General features: G+C 44.4%; 1 protein-coding gene across 24 annotated transcripts in view; it reads left to right on the forward strand.

Moving 5' to 3' along the window:
- Positions 1–15,684, forward strand: part of CNTN4 (contactin 4) — a 657,650-nt gene that overhangs the window by 639,852 nt on the left and 2,114 nt on the right. For all 24 annotated transcript variants that reach the window (XM_065550819.1, XM_065550814.1, XM_042849912.2 and 21 more), the window contains 6 exons: positions 2,210–2,280; positions 8,396–8,630; positions 9,180–9,295; positions 9,935–10,121; positions 10,882–10,994; positions 13,283–13,451. In XM_065550819.1, coding sequence (XP_065406891.1) covers positions 2,210–2,280; positions 8,396–8,630; positions 9,180–9,295; positions 9,935–10,121; positions 10,882–10,994; positions 13,283–13,451 — 891 coding nt within the window. The remainder of the gene's footprint in view (positions 1–2,209; positions 2,281–8,395; positions 8,631–9,179; positions 9,296–9,934; positions 10,122–10,881; positions 10,995–13,282; positions 13,452–15,684) is intronic.

Consider the following 15,684-nt stretch of genomic DNA (forward strand, 5'->3'; position numbering starts at 1 on the left):
TTCCATGCTTTCTAGAAGTACATGACTGGGAAGAATTCCCCCAATTCCCCCATGTCCTCTATAGCCCTGCTGACAAAGGGCATTTGAGAAGAGGTGAATTCAGCTTCCTCTGAAGATACGATGGATCACTGATGTGAACCAGTCTAGTAATCCCTCTGTTGTCCCACATTTGTGCGGAGGAAACACTCTAGAGAGTAGAGTACAGTATGATTACTTTTTTCTACAGATCAGAGGTGAGTTTCTGGTCTACTCCTCTCAGGTACATCTACACTTCACACTCCTTATGGTGGAGTGTAGAGTACATACATTTCACACCCTTCCAGCATGGGTATGAATAGCAGTATATACTGAGGCACTGCTTAGGCAAGTAAAAACACACCTGATTCCTTAGGTTAGGGTATGTAATCTATACAGCACTGTATACACCCAAGCAGTGCCTTTCCCAGAAGTGTCATGACCCACTGCCAGAGTCTTTCCCTGTCACAGGAAAAGGCTCTAGCAACATGGTAAGGCTCTGGCAGGGGGAAAGGTAGCCAGGAAAGGCTCTGACAGCTCCCCACTGCTGGAGACTGTCCCCACTTCAGTGAAAGACTCCAGCATTGGAGAAAGGCGACCCCCCCACCAGATCTTTTCACTGTAGCTACACATAACAGTGTGGCGTCAGCTTGTTTTTTACTGTCGTGTGTAGCTACGCAAACTCTACACACTGCCGCTAGTGGTATGCAGTGTAGATGTAGCTTAAGAGGCCGAGCACAGAATTTGCAGCGCAGAGACAGAGGAGAGACTAAGGGCTGGTCTACACTAGGGAGGGGGGATCGATCTAAGATACGCAACTTCAGCTACGAGAATAGTGTAGCTGAAGTCGACGTATCTTAGATCGATTTACCTCGGGTCCTCACGGCACGGGATCGATGGCCGTGGCTCCCCCGTCGACTCCGCTTCTGCCTCTCGCTCTGGTGGAGTTCCGGAGTCGACGGGGAGCGTGTTCGGGGATCGATTTATCGCGTCTAGATGAGACGCGATAAATCGATCCCCGATAGATCGATTACTACCCACCGATCCGGCAGGTAGTGAAGACGTACTCTAAGGTAGCTTTAAGTCATCCTGAGGCCTTCTTGGTCCTGGTCCGCTCCATGTTCAGACAGCTCTGGGGCGTCTGTGAGAGTTGTGGTGAGGGCTGGCCAGAAAAAATCAATCCGTTGTTGCAAAAAATTTTGAAGTTTGTTTTCATTTTGATGATGAACAAAAATGAGACCTTTTGAAATGTTTTTCACAAAAAAACACAAGAGACAGAGAGCCGTCCATGCATGTCAGAATAGCCAATGGGCTGGTGTTAGAGCGCTCACCTGGGATATGGCAGAACGAAGACTTGAACCTGAGTCTCCCACATCCTAGGAGACAACCTTCAGCACTAGGCTCTTGGCTACTCTGGGGTGGCTTTTTCTTGAAATTCTCACTGAAACCAATATGCTTCCATGAACCATTTTGGGTTAGACAATACGGCATTTCGAACCGAAATTATTTTTGTCAAAAAAATTTCAACCAGCCTTAGTTACTGCAGCCTCTGTGGATTGTCCTCTGGGCCACAGCACTGCCCATAATCTCTGCAGCACTATGGGCTATATTCTCGCTCCTGACAAGCCACACTCCCTGACACCTTTTAAATTAGTGCTCATGAGGAGATTCTTAAAAGGCAGCCTTATAGCCAAGGGGCTTTCCGAGCCCCTTTATGCTGCTCTGGCCCTTTCACCTGCCCTAAAGGTCTTGGAGCAGGGTTGGAGATATCACCCCAGGCAATTATCACTAGGACTGTTCATTATGGGTCCAATCTTGTAGTTCTTGCTCTGTCTTAACTCAGGAAAAATCCCTACTGACTGCAGGATTTTGGCTCTAAATTGAAAAGCAGGAATCAATATTGTGAAAATAAATGGACCTTGTTATATGGAAAATAAATATTTAAAACAATTAGCAACTAGATACATGGATACTAGACATGCTCTTTGTCCATCTGACTGACAAAAAAGTGGAAGTGTCTGTTCCCTGTTCTCCTTTTGATAGTCAGGCTCATGGTCCCAAAAGGGAAAAGTCACAAGATGCCAGTGCTACATGTGCCTCTTTCTTTCTCTGTTTAAAATGAATCAAACGTCTAGCTTCAAAATTAATCACTTGTGCTTTTCATGCTACCTACTATAACATTTCTTTTACACAGTTCCTGAAATCACCCCGGCTAACGTCAGTGGAGGTGGAGGGAGCAAGTCGGAGCTGGTCATTACCTGGGAGGTGAGTAAAGTATAAACCAATGGGAGAATTAATGCATCTATTTTATAAGGCTGGACGATCGAGGTGCTAAAGGAGCACTCAAGGACGATAAGGCCATTGCAGAGAAACTAAATGAATTCTTTGCATCAGCCTTCATGGCTGAGGATGTGAGGGAGATTCCCAAACCTGAGCCATTCTTTTTAGGTGACAGATCTGATGAACTGTCCCAGATTGAGGTATCATTAGAGGAGGTTTTGGAGCAAATTGATAAATTAAACAGGAATAAGTCACCAGGACCAGATGGTATTCACCCAAGAGTTCTGAAGGAACTCAAATGTGAAATTGCAGAACTACAAACTGTAGTCTGTAACCTTTCATTTAAATCAGCTTCTGTACTCGGTGACTGGAGGATAGCTAATGTGACGCCAATTTTTTAAAGGGCTCCAGAGGTGATCCTGGCAACTACAGGCCTGTAAGCCTGACTTCAGTACCGGGCAAACTGGTTGAAACTATAATTAAGAACAATATTGTCAGATATATAGATGAACATAAGTTGTTGAGGAAGATTCAACATGGTTTTAGTAAAGGGAAATCATGCCTCACCAATGTACTAGAATTCTTTGAGGGGGTCAACAAGCATGTGGACCAAGGGGATCCAGTGGATATAGTGTATTTAGATTTTAAGAAAGCCTTTGACAAGGTCCCTCACCAACGGCTCTTCCTCAAAGTAAGCTGCCATGGGATAAGAGTGAAGGTGCTCTCATGGACTGGTAGCTGGTTGAAAGATAGGAAACAAAGGGTAGGTATAAATGGTCAGTTTTCAGAATGGAGAGACGTAAATAGTGGTGTCCCCCAGGGGTCTGTTCTGGGACCAGTCCTATTCATCATGTTCAGAAATGATCTGGAAAAAGGGGTAAACAGTGAGATAGCAAAATTTGCAGATGATACAAAATTACTAAAGATCTTTAAGATTGCAAAGAGCTACAAAAGGATCTCTCAAAACTGGGTGACTGGGCAACAAAATGGCAGATGACCTTTAATGTTGATAAATGCAAAGTAATGCACATTGGAAAACATAATCCCAACTATACATATAAAATGATGGGGTCTAAATTAGCTGTTACCACTCAAGAAAGAGATCTTGGAGTCGTTGTGGATAGTTCTCTGAAAACATCCACTCAATGTGCAGCAGCAGTCAAAAAAGCGAACAGGATGCTGAGAATAATTAAGAAAGGGATAGATAATAGGACAGAAAATATCATGTTGCCTCTATATAAATCCATGGTAGGCCCACATCTTGAATACTGTGTGCAGATGTGGTCGCTCCATCTCAAAAAAGATATATTGGAATTGGAAAAGGTTCAGAAAAGGGCAACAAAAATGATTAGGGTATGGAACAGCTTCCAAAGAGGAGAGATTAATAAGACTGTGACTTTTCAGCTTGAAAAAGAGACAGCTAAGGGGAGATATGATTGAGCTCTATAAAATCATGACTGGTATAGAGAAAGTAGATAAGGAAGTGTTGTTTACTACTTCTCATAACACAAGAACTAGGGGTCACCAAATGAAATTAATAGGCAGCAGGTTTAAAACAAATAAAAGGAAGTATTTCTTCACACATCGCACAGTCAACCTGTGGAACTCCTTACCAGAGGGTCAAGACCATAACAGGCTTCAAAAAAGAAATAGATAAATTCATGGAGGATAGGTCCATCAATGGCTATTAGCCAGGATGGGCAGGAATGGTGTCCCTAGCCTCTGTTTGCCAGTAGCTGGGAATGAGCGACAGGGGATGGATCACTTGATGATTATCTGTTCTGTTCATTCCCTCTGGGGCACCTGGCATTGGCCATTGTCAGAAGACAGGATACTGGGCTAGATGGACCCTTGGTCTGACCCAGTAGGGCCACTCTTATGTAGTGTGCAGCACATGACTGATGCTGATCTGCTCACGCCGATTCTATCCCATTGTATTTCCATTCTCCAGTGGAGATACTGCTGACTTACACCTGTGTATGTGAGCACAAGACCACATTTATTGAAAAGGTTCCTGCCTTCGATTCAATTGGACTAAAATCCAGCCTGTTCTTCCATGCCCATGGAAGCTCTCCACGCAATGGAACTAAGGCATATTTGTTGTGCAAGGTGGGTGGAGCTGGCTGTGAGTGGGCGGTGCAGGATGTGTGCACTACTGTGTGGCAGTGAGCTCAGCTCCACAATGACCCCTGCACATCAGCACGGACAATGGCAGAACACGGATGGGCTGAGCTAGAGGATAGAGAGAGAGAGAAAGGATCCTTTTGTCCTCCACCCCAGGAAGCAGCTCCATGGCCTGGGGTCAGGAGCCAGGATTCCTCCACTCTTGGTCCTCTACATACCTGCCCATCATCTGATCTGGTTACTCAGGCCAGCCACTGCACAGAGGATTAACCTTGGTGTATAAAATAAGTTTCAAGAGGCCAAATCCTGAGAGGTGCTGATTTGCTTGGTGAGTTGTGGGTGATTAGCGCCAGGCTGAAGGTGGCTCTAATGATAGCGCATCATATAGAACTTGCAATACCAGCTGATTTCAGTCTATCACAAAGCCGAGAGAAGAAGAAAACACAGATGAAAAATTCTTGAAGGCAATTGAGGGTGAAACATTCGTTGTTTGACTGCTCTTATTTTCATATTGTGGTACGATGGAGTGAGTTAAACTAGCCATTAACGTCACTAGATTTGATACTGCCCACACTCAGCACTTCTTTTGAGCACCCTGGCAGCTGTGAGTCACCAGAGGTATTTTTTAAGATTATTAAAAATCTGCAAATGTGTTTTTATCCTCATTACATGGCTCAATGTGTTGAACCTTATCCTCCCTTGGACTAATTAGTTTCACTGTATCCCTTAAAGACACTCAATATACTTTTTTTTTAAGTATTAGAGAGATGTCAAAAACATCATCCATGACTTTGAATCATGCAAGTATCTTAGTTTAGGCTCCTCTAAAATGATCAGCACACAATCATTTTCTTTTCTTTTTTAAAAAATCCATATAACACTGATTATGGAACATTCATTTAAAGTTACTTTTTTTTTTTACTCTGATATTCACAAAAAGCACACACTTAAGATCCATTGACTTTAGTGAGACTAAAGTACAATAATTGAGTACTCTCCTGTATAGGGATGCTCTTACTGACTTGGGGCTTTTACTGCTTATGTTTCTTTTCTAAGGTTAAAAATAGGAAGCTAGCCAATGGCAGCATGTACAAAAGTGACCTGAAGGGGACAAATCTCTTCTTCTAGATGCGATACATCATTTGCCTGCCATGACTTTTATGACATGTCCCTCACTGCTATATTACAGCTGTTAGTCTACTTCACGTTATACTCTTTGCCTGAAAACAAGCTACTTACCAGGCCCAGGAATTTGGAAACTGCCCACAGAGTAGCCAGAGGAGCACACAAGCTAATGCCTTGGATGGTTATAAAGTCAGAGAGCTGAATAGTAAATACACATGGTTGATGTCAGTTTATATAAACAATGGAGCCACATGTTAACTTAGAGATGCAGATGAGAAACTCACTGAAAACAAATGGGAGCTGTTCTGCGGATTTAATTTACCTGGGATATGCTACAGAGATAGGTGCTATCACAGGGCAGCCCTAAGGGGGTAGACACAGGGCCGGTGCAACCACTAGGTGAACTAGGCAGTTGCTTAGGGCGGCAAGTGGTTGGGGGCGCCTGGGGCCGTCCTCAGGCATAGGCAGCCGGGTAGGGCACCTGAAAATTTGGGGCACCACTGGGTCTTAGTGTCCACCCCACTGGTTTTCCTGTCCCTGTTCTGACCCTTCCTGCAGGCTCTGAGTCTTCCTGGGAAGGGGATCTAGTAGTTAAAAGAGAAACAGTCTCCAGCCTGCCAGACCTATTAGTACAACACTGAAACTGTTAAAGAGCCATTCAAGGGGTAATGAAGACCTTAAACAGGCCTTTGCCAACCCCCAGGTATCTACTGTCAGTTTCTGAATGTACTGACAAAAACAGTTGTGCATGACTGTAATATTTACTCAGAACATGTCAGTCTACAGGACCTTTGTTTAAAATTTGCTTTAAAAATATTTCATTAGTGAGTTGGTGAAGATTATAAAATCACATCTCTAAAAAATCCTTGTATAGATTTTTAGATGCACAATCATCTTTAGCCTTAAATGCTTGGATCTTCAGACATATGGTTTTTAAAATAATTTTTTCAAAAGACCGCCCTTATCTAAAATACACATTTTAATTATTATAGAAAAAAAACTTACTTCCAAAGTCTTCCTGTCCTTTCTGTCCATCCATTTCTCCCTTCACCCCCTCTCCTCCCTCCCACCCCCATTGAAGGAAGCAACAGCCCTTTGCTTCCAGATAGCTGGACAAAGAGTTTCCCTTTCTTTACTTCTGACTACCTGATGAACTAGTTTTAAGCAAAATCAGTACCTTAGTAAGATATAAAATCCTTCGTTATGCCTAAAATCTTTGGAAACATATTTTTTAAAGTTGGTGAAATTTCATAAACATGTGTATTGTTATGGAGATCTCACACAGTAAATTAATGTTCCCCTTTTCTAAAAGCAATTAACATTGTTATGAACACACTAAACCTCTGTAACTGATTAATTTAAAATAATGTCTGTTTCAGTGAGTTAATGTAGTAATCTGGAATGATTACTTTATGAAGGCTTAAGAGTACATTTAAAATATCAAATCAGCTTAGAAATACTGATTAAGAAAATGTAAAACAGAGAAGAGCTGCATCATGGATTCCATAATATTTAATGGTGTATTCAGCAAGACAGCTGACTCACCCTTACTACAAAGTTTTTGCAAATAAATGTCTGACAAACTCCAAGGCATATCAAAAAGCCTGTGACTGATATTTTTTATTCCCTAGTTTAGTGCTTTTAATTAGGTACCTTCTGCATGTCCATTCTGCATGAGGGAGAGGGTACAGGGGTCTCTGCAGGGAACTGTGACTCTCCGCCACCGTGAGGCGGGCTGGGCGTCTTGTTATTCTTTCTGCCTTGTCCCTCCGCCCCCGCCCCCGCCGGGCTGCAAGCTCAGGCTGCCGTCGGGCATAGGGGCACCAGTTTAATAATACTGCATTAAACTTGCAGGGGGCGGTGAGCCCCAGCCATGGAGGAGCTGGCGTGGCGCAGCGCAGGGGGGCAGGAGCCCTGCAAAGGCGGTGGCGCCGCTAGCAGGGCGCAGCCGCGCCCCCCACCCCTCCTGGCCAGGCTGTGGCCTAGCGCCCCCCCGGGGGGCCCTGCAGACTGCAGCAGATGCATGCGGGCAGAGGCCCCTGTGCGCCCCCCAGCTGCCCTCGCGCCACGCTCGGGCTCTGCGGCTCCCGGGCATGCCGCCGGGGCGCGGGGCCGTGAGACTGCTCCGGGAGGGGGAGGGGCGGTGGCGGCTCACACTCCTGGGAGCCGCAGAGCCCGAGCACAGTGAGGGGGGAGCCAGAGGGATGCACGGGGTCTCTGCCCCCAGGCATCTGCTGCAGGAGCCCTCAGAAGGCAGCTCCTCCCTGCCGAGCTGCTGCAGCGACCCAAGCCCAGCAAAGCTAGTGAGTGGACTTGCGACGGGGGCCGCTGGGGTGGGGTGAGGAGGGGAGGGCTCGCGGGGGAGCTGTGCATCCTCCAGGGCAGTTCAGGGGGCAGGGAGGGGAACCTGGTCTGGGGAGCAGCCCCTGGGCACGGCTGGCCCCTGGGGTCTATAAAGGCTCGTTGGGATTTGCCCCTCGATGAACCAATGGCGGGGGGGTGGTGTGTGTGCAAGGTGGAAGTTTTGCCTAGGGCGCAAAATATCCTTGCACCGGCTCTGGGTAGACAGTTGTGTCTGCAGGTATGATGTGGCTCAGAATGTTTTATACAGGAATTTCTATATGAATTTGAGGAGCTGCCTTGCAGATATTTGGCAATTAGATGCTCTGGCCTAATTATTAGCTGCTCCTACTGTAGAACCACTGTTGTTTCCTGTTTTGAATGGTGCCATTTATGAGGGGGTTTCTTAAAGGGAGCAAACTGAGAATGGAAAGCCTGCGAGAAGGAGAAATAAATCCAAGCAATACCTGACCCTGTTGATTATTCTGTATATGATCTGCCCTCCTTATAGACGGTGCCTGAAGAATTACAGAACGGAGGTGGCTTCGGTTACGTGGTGGCATTCCGACCCTTGGGCACAGTGAGCTGGATGCAGACTGTAGTAGCTTCTTCTGATGCCTCCAGATACGTGTTTCGAAATGAGAGCTTGCCGCCATTCACGCCCTATGAAGTTAAAGTGGGCGTGTACAACAATAAAGGGGAAGGTTCTTTTAGCCCTGTGACCGTTGTATATTCTGCAGAAGAAGGTACAGTAGGCTGCGCACTGCACTTTCTTCCTTTGCATTGTCTTGAAATCCGATGCATGAGGCATGCTGCTAACTGTTTTTGAAAGGGTTTAGTATCCCACGTGGACACATCGTTGATATCTAATCCTTGCTCTGATTTATTATAAATGGTGAGTCACAACTAATTCTTTTGATCGTCATTAAAATAACATGAATCACAGTGAAATCTTTTGATATTAATGGGAACGTAATATGTAATCTTGAAAGAATTCAACTGAGATTTAACTGAGAATTAATGTCTACTGATTAGAAAATGTTTCTCTTGTCCTAATACCAATACATAGTGTCCTGGTTTAAGTGCCCCCAATGACATCTGATTAATTATTACACATTGGCATAATGAAATCCTGCCTAGCCCTGACAGGTCACCATTTTGAATTTGAAACATTCTTTTTGGCTACCCAACCCCACTCTCTTCTAGTGAGAGGAGTAAACCCGGAAGTTTGTAGCAAAGTTAAGCATAGAACCTACACTAAGACCTTTTTTTCCCCCCCCAAACTATACATATAGAACCCACCAGAGCTCCAACCAGCGTCTTTGCCAAAAGCCTTTCTGCTTCGGACATTGAAGTTTATTGGGCCTCTCCACGTGAGAATCAGAGTAAAGGAAGGATACAGGGTTATGAGGTATGAGAATAAAATGTGATATCAGGCTGGAGCAGACTTAATACTGATCATAGCAATATATAATTGAAGGTCACCTAAACACTGCTTCTTACACATGCATCTGCTTGCTCACTGTTTTTCCCCATTGTACACTGGAATGTCTCTTTTTAAGGTACAAAGGAAGATATATATGTAATCCATGGTGACAATGGGTAGCAGTCTGTTGGGGGAGGGGGGAGGAATCTGCCTTCTCTAGGGCCTTGTGGAGACCATAGTAACCCGCAGTAAGTGCTGTTCAGTGGAAAATTGAGATCTATAAATTGTTTCATTTTCTCCATCTCAGAGTCCACTGAAGGTCAGAAGCATTGACCTCTGGGTTTATGAACATTTCCAGTTGTGATCTTCTCTAAGATGGAGAGAATGGCAAGATTTACAGAGTGGAGCTGGAACATTGTCTTAATACGATTCTCACTTCCAGGATGGTCAATGGCCCTTTTCCATTTGACAGTAGTTAAGGGCATGTTATCCATAGAGATAAATTTTACATTATTAATCTCAGGATTTCATTTACTGCAGTACCATATCTATGGAGAATTAAGACACGGATAGGCTCAATTACACTGAGTTAAGTAGGTAAATGTACATATTCTGTTTTTTCAGGTTAGATGTTGGAGACATGAAGATAAGGAAGAAAATGCTAGAAAAATCAGGACTATTGGTAATCGAACATCGACAAAAATCACTAATCTGAAAGGCAATGCATTATATCATTTAGCCGTCAAGGCATACAACACCGCAGGGACAGGACCCTCCAGTGCTACAGTCAATGTCACTACCAAAAAGCCACGTGAGTATTCATTGTGATAGATCATGATCTAACATTGGGATCCCAACAAGCACTTTCCTTGCTGGCATTTTCCAGGTCTCTCTCTAATTTGAAGATGCTGTGAGTTTTTTTTTTTTTCTGTAGCTATGTTCTTCCTGCAAGAGCTTTGTGGGGTTGTTGTGGTGGGTTGGGTTTTTTTAAATGCTTCTGAAATCATTACTGTGCAGAAAAGTTAAACATTCATATCATCATTCAAGGTAGCTATCTCTTCTAGTCATACTCACGTCAAGTAAGCAACAGAGTCCCTTTTCATTTATACCACTGTGTTGTGTAAGGGTATGTCTTCACTACCGGCCAGATCGGCGGGCAGCTATTGATCCAGCGGCGATCGATTTATCGCGTCTAGTCTAGACACAATAAATCGATCCCTGAGAGCTCTCCCGTCGACTCCTGTACTCCAGCTCAGCGAGAGGTGCAGGCAGTGTAGACGGGGGAGTGGCAGCAGTCGACTCACTGTAGTGAAGACACCGCAGTAAGTCGATCTAAGTACGTCGACTTCAGCTAAGTTATTCACGTAACCCCCTCCCAGTGTAGACCAGGCCTAAGACCTGCTCTGACCTAGAACACAGACCTCGGTGCAACAGCTCATTAACTTACCAGAGCAGTAGGATTCTGTGGATGTTCAGCTACTATGGTGATGGAAGCCATATAAGTATTTAGATGGATTAAGCTAGAAAACATTGCTACTTAACCATATAATACTTTGTATATTTTAATATAGCACCGAGTCAACCTCCTGGAAACATCATATGGAATTCATCTGACTCCAAGATTATACTGAACTGGGATCAAGTTAAAGCACTGGATAATGAATCAGAAGTGAAAGGATACAAAGTGGGTAACTTCTTAGCATGGGCACATAGGACTGGTTATTTATCTGTATTAACTGTCTCTTGACAGTAGGCCTTTGATGATTCAACTCCCCTGGGATTTTCACATTGAGTTTTGGTTAAAGTGAACCTGTCCATGAATCCATGAAGCTGAGTTTAGAGTTTGGAATAAAACTCAAGAGGAGGGTGAACATACGGCCTGGTTTGGCCAGAACAGTCCCTTTTTTAAGCCCTGTCCTGATCATCAGTTGGCAAGAGCAAAGGAGCCAAAAAAGAGGGGTGCGACCCCTAGCGGGGCATGGAGGAACATCCCTGGATGTCTCGGGTGAGCGGCTCCGGCCAGGCCAGCCCCACACGGGCAGGGAGGGGGGGAATGGCTCAGGTGAGTGGCAGGGGCCAAGGCGGGTGAGCAGCACGGGCTGAGGGGAGCGAGCAGTGCAGGCTGGCCCTGCATGGGCAGGCAGCTCAGGGTGACCCCACGCGAGCCAGGAGGCGGGTGAGGGGCTCGGGGGGGATCAACAGCGCAGGCTGAGGGGTGAGCAGCACGGCTTGGCGGCTCGGGGCCCGGCCCTATGCAGAGTCCTTGTTTGATGGTTCAGCTTTGTTCATAAAGCAGAAGGAAGGAGGGTGTGAAGTCCCAGTTAGTAGCAATCTTGGTAGGGTATAAATTATAAGGAGAAAAATCTTGGGTAGAATTCAGTCCTAGAACTATGCCATGCTACACAAGACCTTACTTTGGCCTGAGGAAAACAGTGATGGCAATTTTGCCAGCAAGTTACATTGAGTTTCAAGCTCTGCAAACCTTTTGCAATGGAACCTGAAACCACGGAAAATTTTACGAAGTTTCAGGTTTTGTTAGGAACATGAAACTCAAGCCAGATTCATTTACATTCATGAACCTAGGCCAAGTTTCGTGCATGTCTGTGCTGATATTTGACCAAATCTAGACCATGTTTTTGTATGGTTAAAACTTGTTTCCATCCAAATGCTGGCAAATCTCAGCAGTTTTGGCCAAGCTTCAGGTCACGTTTTTGAGTTCAAAATTCAACCAAAAGTCAGCCTGAAATGGTGGAAGAGAGGCCCTCGTGACCTTTCCAAAGCCGTCTCATCTAGTAGTGTGTCTTTTTTGTAGCTCCTCTTTTTCTTTTGTGTTACAGTTGTACAGCCACATTATTGCATTTATATGCAGAGAGCAAAACCACTTCTTTTTTTCTGGAAATATGCTATTTTGTGGCAGGGTTTATATTCTAAATAAGTTGAATTTCCAGATCTTAGGAAAAGAAAGAAGGTAAATCAAAGAAGCAATTTATTCAGTGAAGCTGCTTGTGACACTACATCATATACGCCAGTCCAGTTTTCTGAAGCACTATAATAAGATGTTATGACATCTCTAAATAAGCCACAGGATTTATTTTAGTTTGATCCTTAGTAAGGACTAAGGTGATACTGAATTGGATGTCTCTGGTGTTCAGAATTGAGAAAGGAGGCTTAGGGATCTTGCTAATTTAAGGAAAATCATATTCAGCTCCTTGCATTTAACAAGTATAAATTAAGGTGATCTAATGCTACTTTAGAGGAGGGTGAGGGAAGTATTTGCCGAGGAACTCAGTGATTCTGAATAAAGTTTATATGTGCCTGGTTAGCTCTTTGAATGGAAGGGTGATTTATGCCAGGCTCATCTGATCACTCGCCACAGCAGAATGGCTTTTGTTTTTTATTTTCCAGTAGAAGTGCGCTTACCCGCTTCTCCCAACAACCTAGTGAATAAAGAGCCCAGCAGCAGCACCTGTTCAGAACGATTTCTGATGGCTGACCCATAAATTAGATTGCCCTTTTGAAGCACACCTGCCTGGCTAAAACTGGCTGTGCTGGAGAGCTTCTGAAATTGCTCCAGCTGATGGGAAAATGAAGTTTAATCAAGCTGAGAGGCAGAGGTGCTCTGCCAGTTACAAGGGCCTCTGCTGAGTGTCATGTGGCTTTATGATAGGGCTACACATCTGAATTCCAACAAGAGCCGCGTTCTGCAAGCTCCCTCCATAGTTAGCCCTCAGTGCCCAGTGGCTTCACATCAGCACAAAGTGAAGAATTCACAAACGTGGCTTCCTAAAGCACCCATCGGGTTCAGATCAACACATCTGTGAAATCTGCTGTGCTTCTGATGATAATAGAGACAATTCTGTGCTCTACGAAGGAAAAGATCAATAGTAAATCTTCAGGTTGTTATGGAGATGATCAGTTCTCTTTTCTCTCCCCCACCCACCCCCACCCTTTCTCCACTCCAATGTTTTACAGGTTTTATACAGATGGAACAGACAGAGTAGTACATCTGTAATCGAAACGAATAAAACATCTGTCGAGCTTTCTTTGCCTTTTGATGAAGATTACATCATAGAAATAAAGCCATTTAGTGACGGAGGCGATGGTAGCAGCAGCGAACAAATCCGAATTCCAAAGATATCAAGTAAGAATGTTGTCATTGTGCTTGTGTTTTTTGCACACTAAAATTGAGCTGTTGGGGGCACCGTGGCTCACTTTGCATATGCAGAATATCAGCTGCAGCCCCAAAGAAAGGTTTTGTGCAAGCAAACTGGAGCGTTCAATCATAACGATGACAGGCTTCAAATTTGCTCAATTCCGCATGTACGCAGATAGGTATGCTGAGAAACAATAAACCGGAGACAAGACTGAGCGACAGCACTCATATTCAAACCTGAACTTTCCCAGAATTTGTTGGCATTCAAACCCAAGGTTTAGGTTTGGCCCCTACTCAAGAATAAATGATACGCAACAGCATAGTAAAAAGGGTTATATTTCACTGAGAGTTTCTAGACTGACACTCTCAGGGTTTTTTTCATTTGTTATTACAGGTCTTGATAGTCTCTTCAATACACCTCTACACCGATATAACGCTGTCCTCGGGAGCCAAAAAATCTTACCGCGTTATAGGTGAAACCGCATTATATCGAACTTGCTTTGATCCGCCTGAGTCCACAGCCTTGCCCCCTCGGAGCACTGCTTTACTGCGTTATATCCGAATTCGTGTTATATCGGGTCGTGTTATATCGGGGTAGAGTTGTTTCATTGCAATTTGTGATCAGAAAGTGTCCAGTATGAAGTGCAACAACTTATTAATTTATACTGTCGTGTTATATCAGTACTTCACTCTATGTTGTGTGCATATATACTTATTTAGGGAAATGAGGTTTTATCTCCATGTAGAAGTTGATATTTTCATTTTCAATAGAGAAAGGAGTAGTTATTACAATGCACTGGTCTTATAAAATGTCTGTGTTCCACCTTCCCAAGTGATTTCCATGAGTGATGCTACAGCTGGCAAACTGATTTACTCAGGTGGGTGGGGGAGTTTATGGCCACGGGCCAAATCCTGCCATCATAACTCAGTCAAAACTCCCACTGAAATAGGATGGCAGGATTTGACACATACCATGGGAAAGTCAGGGGGAAAGCTCCAGTCCACCTGAGATGGCTGAAAGTCTCCAAGCAGGATCAGAGCTGATAGGGCAAGACAGAGCTGAAAGTTTAGGGAGGTGATGCTAGGCTGACTGTTTTTGCAGGTTCTTCAAGCCTGACCCTGGCATAAATTTGCCAGAGGGGAGGGTGTTTATGGATGTTCTGAAGGGAATTTTTAGGACTGTGTCACTTTTGCTTGCAGTGTTTGACTAGGTTTGGATTTAAATCCAGATTGGTGGTTTTACTGGGAATCTTTCATATTTCTCAGCGTTCTGGATGCTATATTCACACTAATCCATTGTAAGGGCCTGGTTTTGCCCTTACTTACAGAGTAACTCCACTGCAGTCAGTAGAGTTACAGCAGTGTCAAAGGTAATAGGCTATGATTCTGATCTTATCTATGTAGATATGTACCTTGCTTATCAGGGCTGGCTCCAGGGTTTTGGCCACTCCAAGCAGCCAAAAAAAAAAAAAAAAAAAAAAGCCAAGCTCGCGATCTGCGGTGGCAATTCAGCGGGAGGTCCTTCGCTCCGAGCAGGAGTGAGGGACCATCCCGAATTGCCGCCGAACAGCTGAACGTGCCACCCCTCTCCGAAGTGGCCACCCCAAGCACCTGCTTGGTAAGCTGGTGCCTGGAGCCAGCCCTGTTGCTTATACAAACAAGTCAGGAATCTAAGCGTCAGTCACAGAAAATCATAAGCTCAAAAGCCAGTAACACACATGCTATTTTTCTGTGATCTAAAATGGAGTCACAAAATATATCAGACCAGATTCCAAGCTGGTATAAATCAGCTAGCTACATGAGGATCTGGTTCATCATGCCATGTTGGTATGGTGTTTGGTAGCTTGAACTTTGTTCAATTCTAAAGAGAGATATTCCCTAAAGCCATAGAATTTTGAATGTACCCTTGAATACAAATGACTGGGGAAATACAAGTACAAACCATAATGCAGAATGGCTAATGAAAGTAGTAGGTCCCACTAAATAAACAGAATCTAGAAGGGGAGAAGAGGTTGATTAGGTCCAAGAAAGAGAAATTCCATCCCCTCTTCCCCCTGTGTTCCTCAGACTGGGACTGTGAGATTTACAAATTTTGGGCATTCAATATGCTTGGCTAAAGTGGATTGATTTCTTTGGGAGTTTGACCAACCCTGTGCCTGTACTTATGATATCCCATCAGAAGGCTGGTGTAGTAAGATTCCAATTTGCAAATGTACAGTTT

The sequence above is a fragment of the Chrysemys picta genome, chromosome 7, assembly GCF_011386835.1.
Source record: "Chrysemys picta bellii isolate R12L10 chromosome 7, ASM1138683v2, whole genome shotgun sequence".
Lineage (NCBI taxonomy): Eukaryota > Metazoa > Chordata > Testudines > Emydidae > Chrysemys > Chrysemys picta.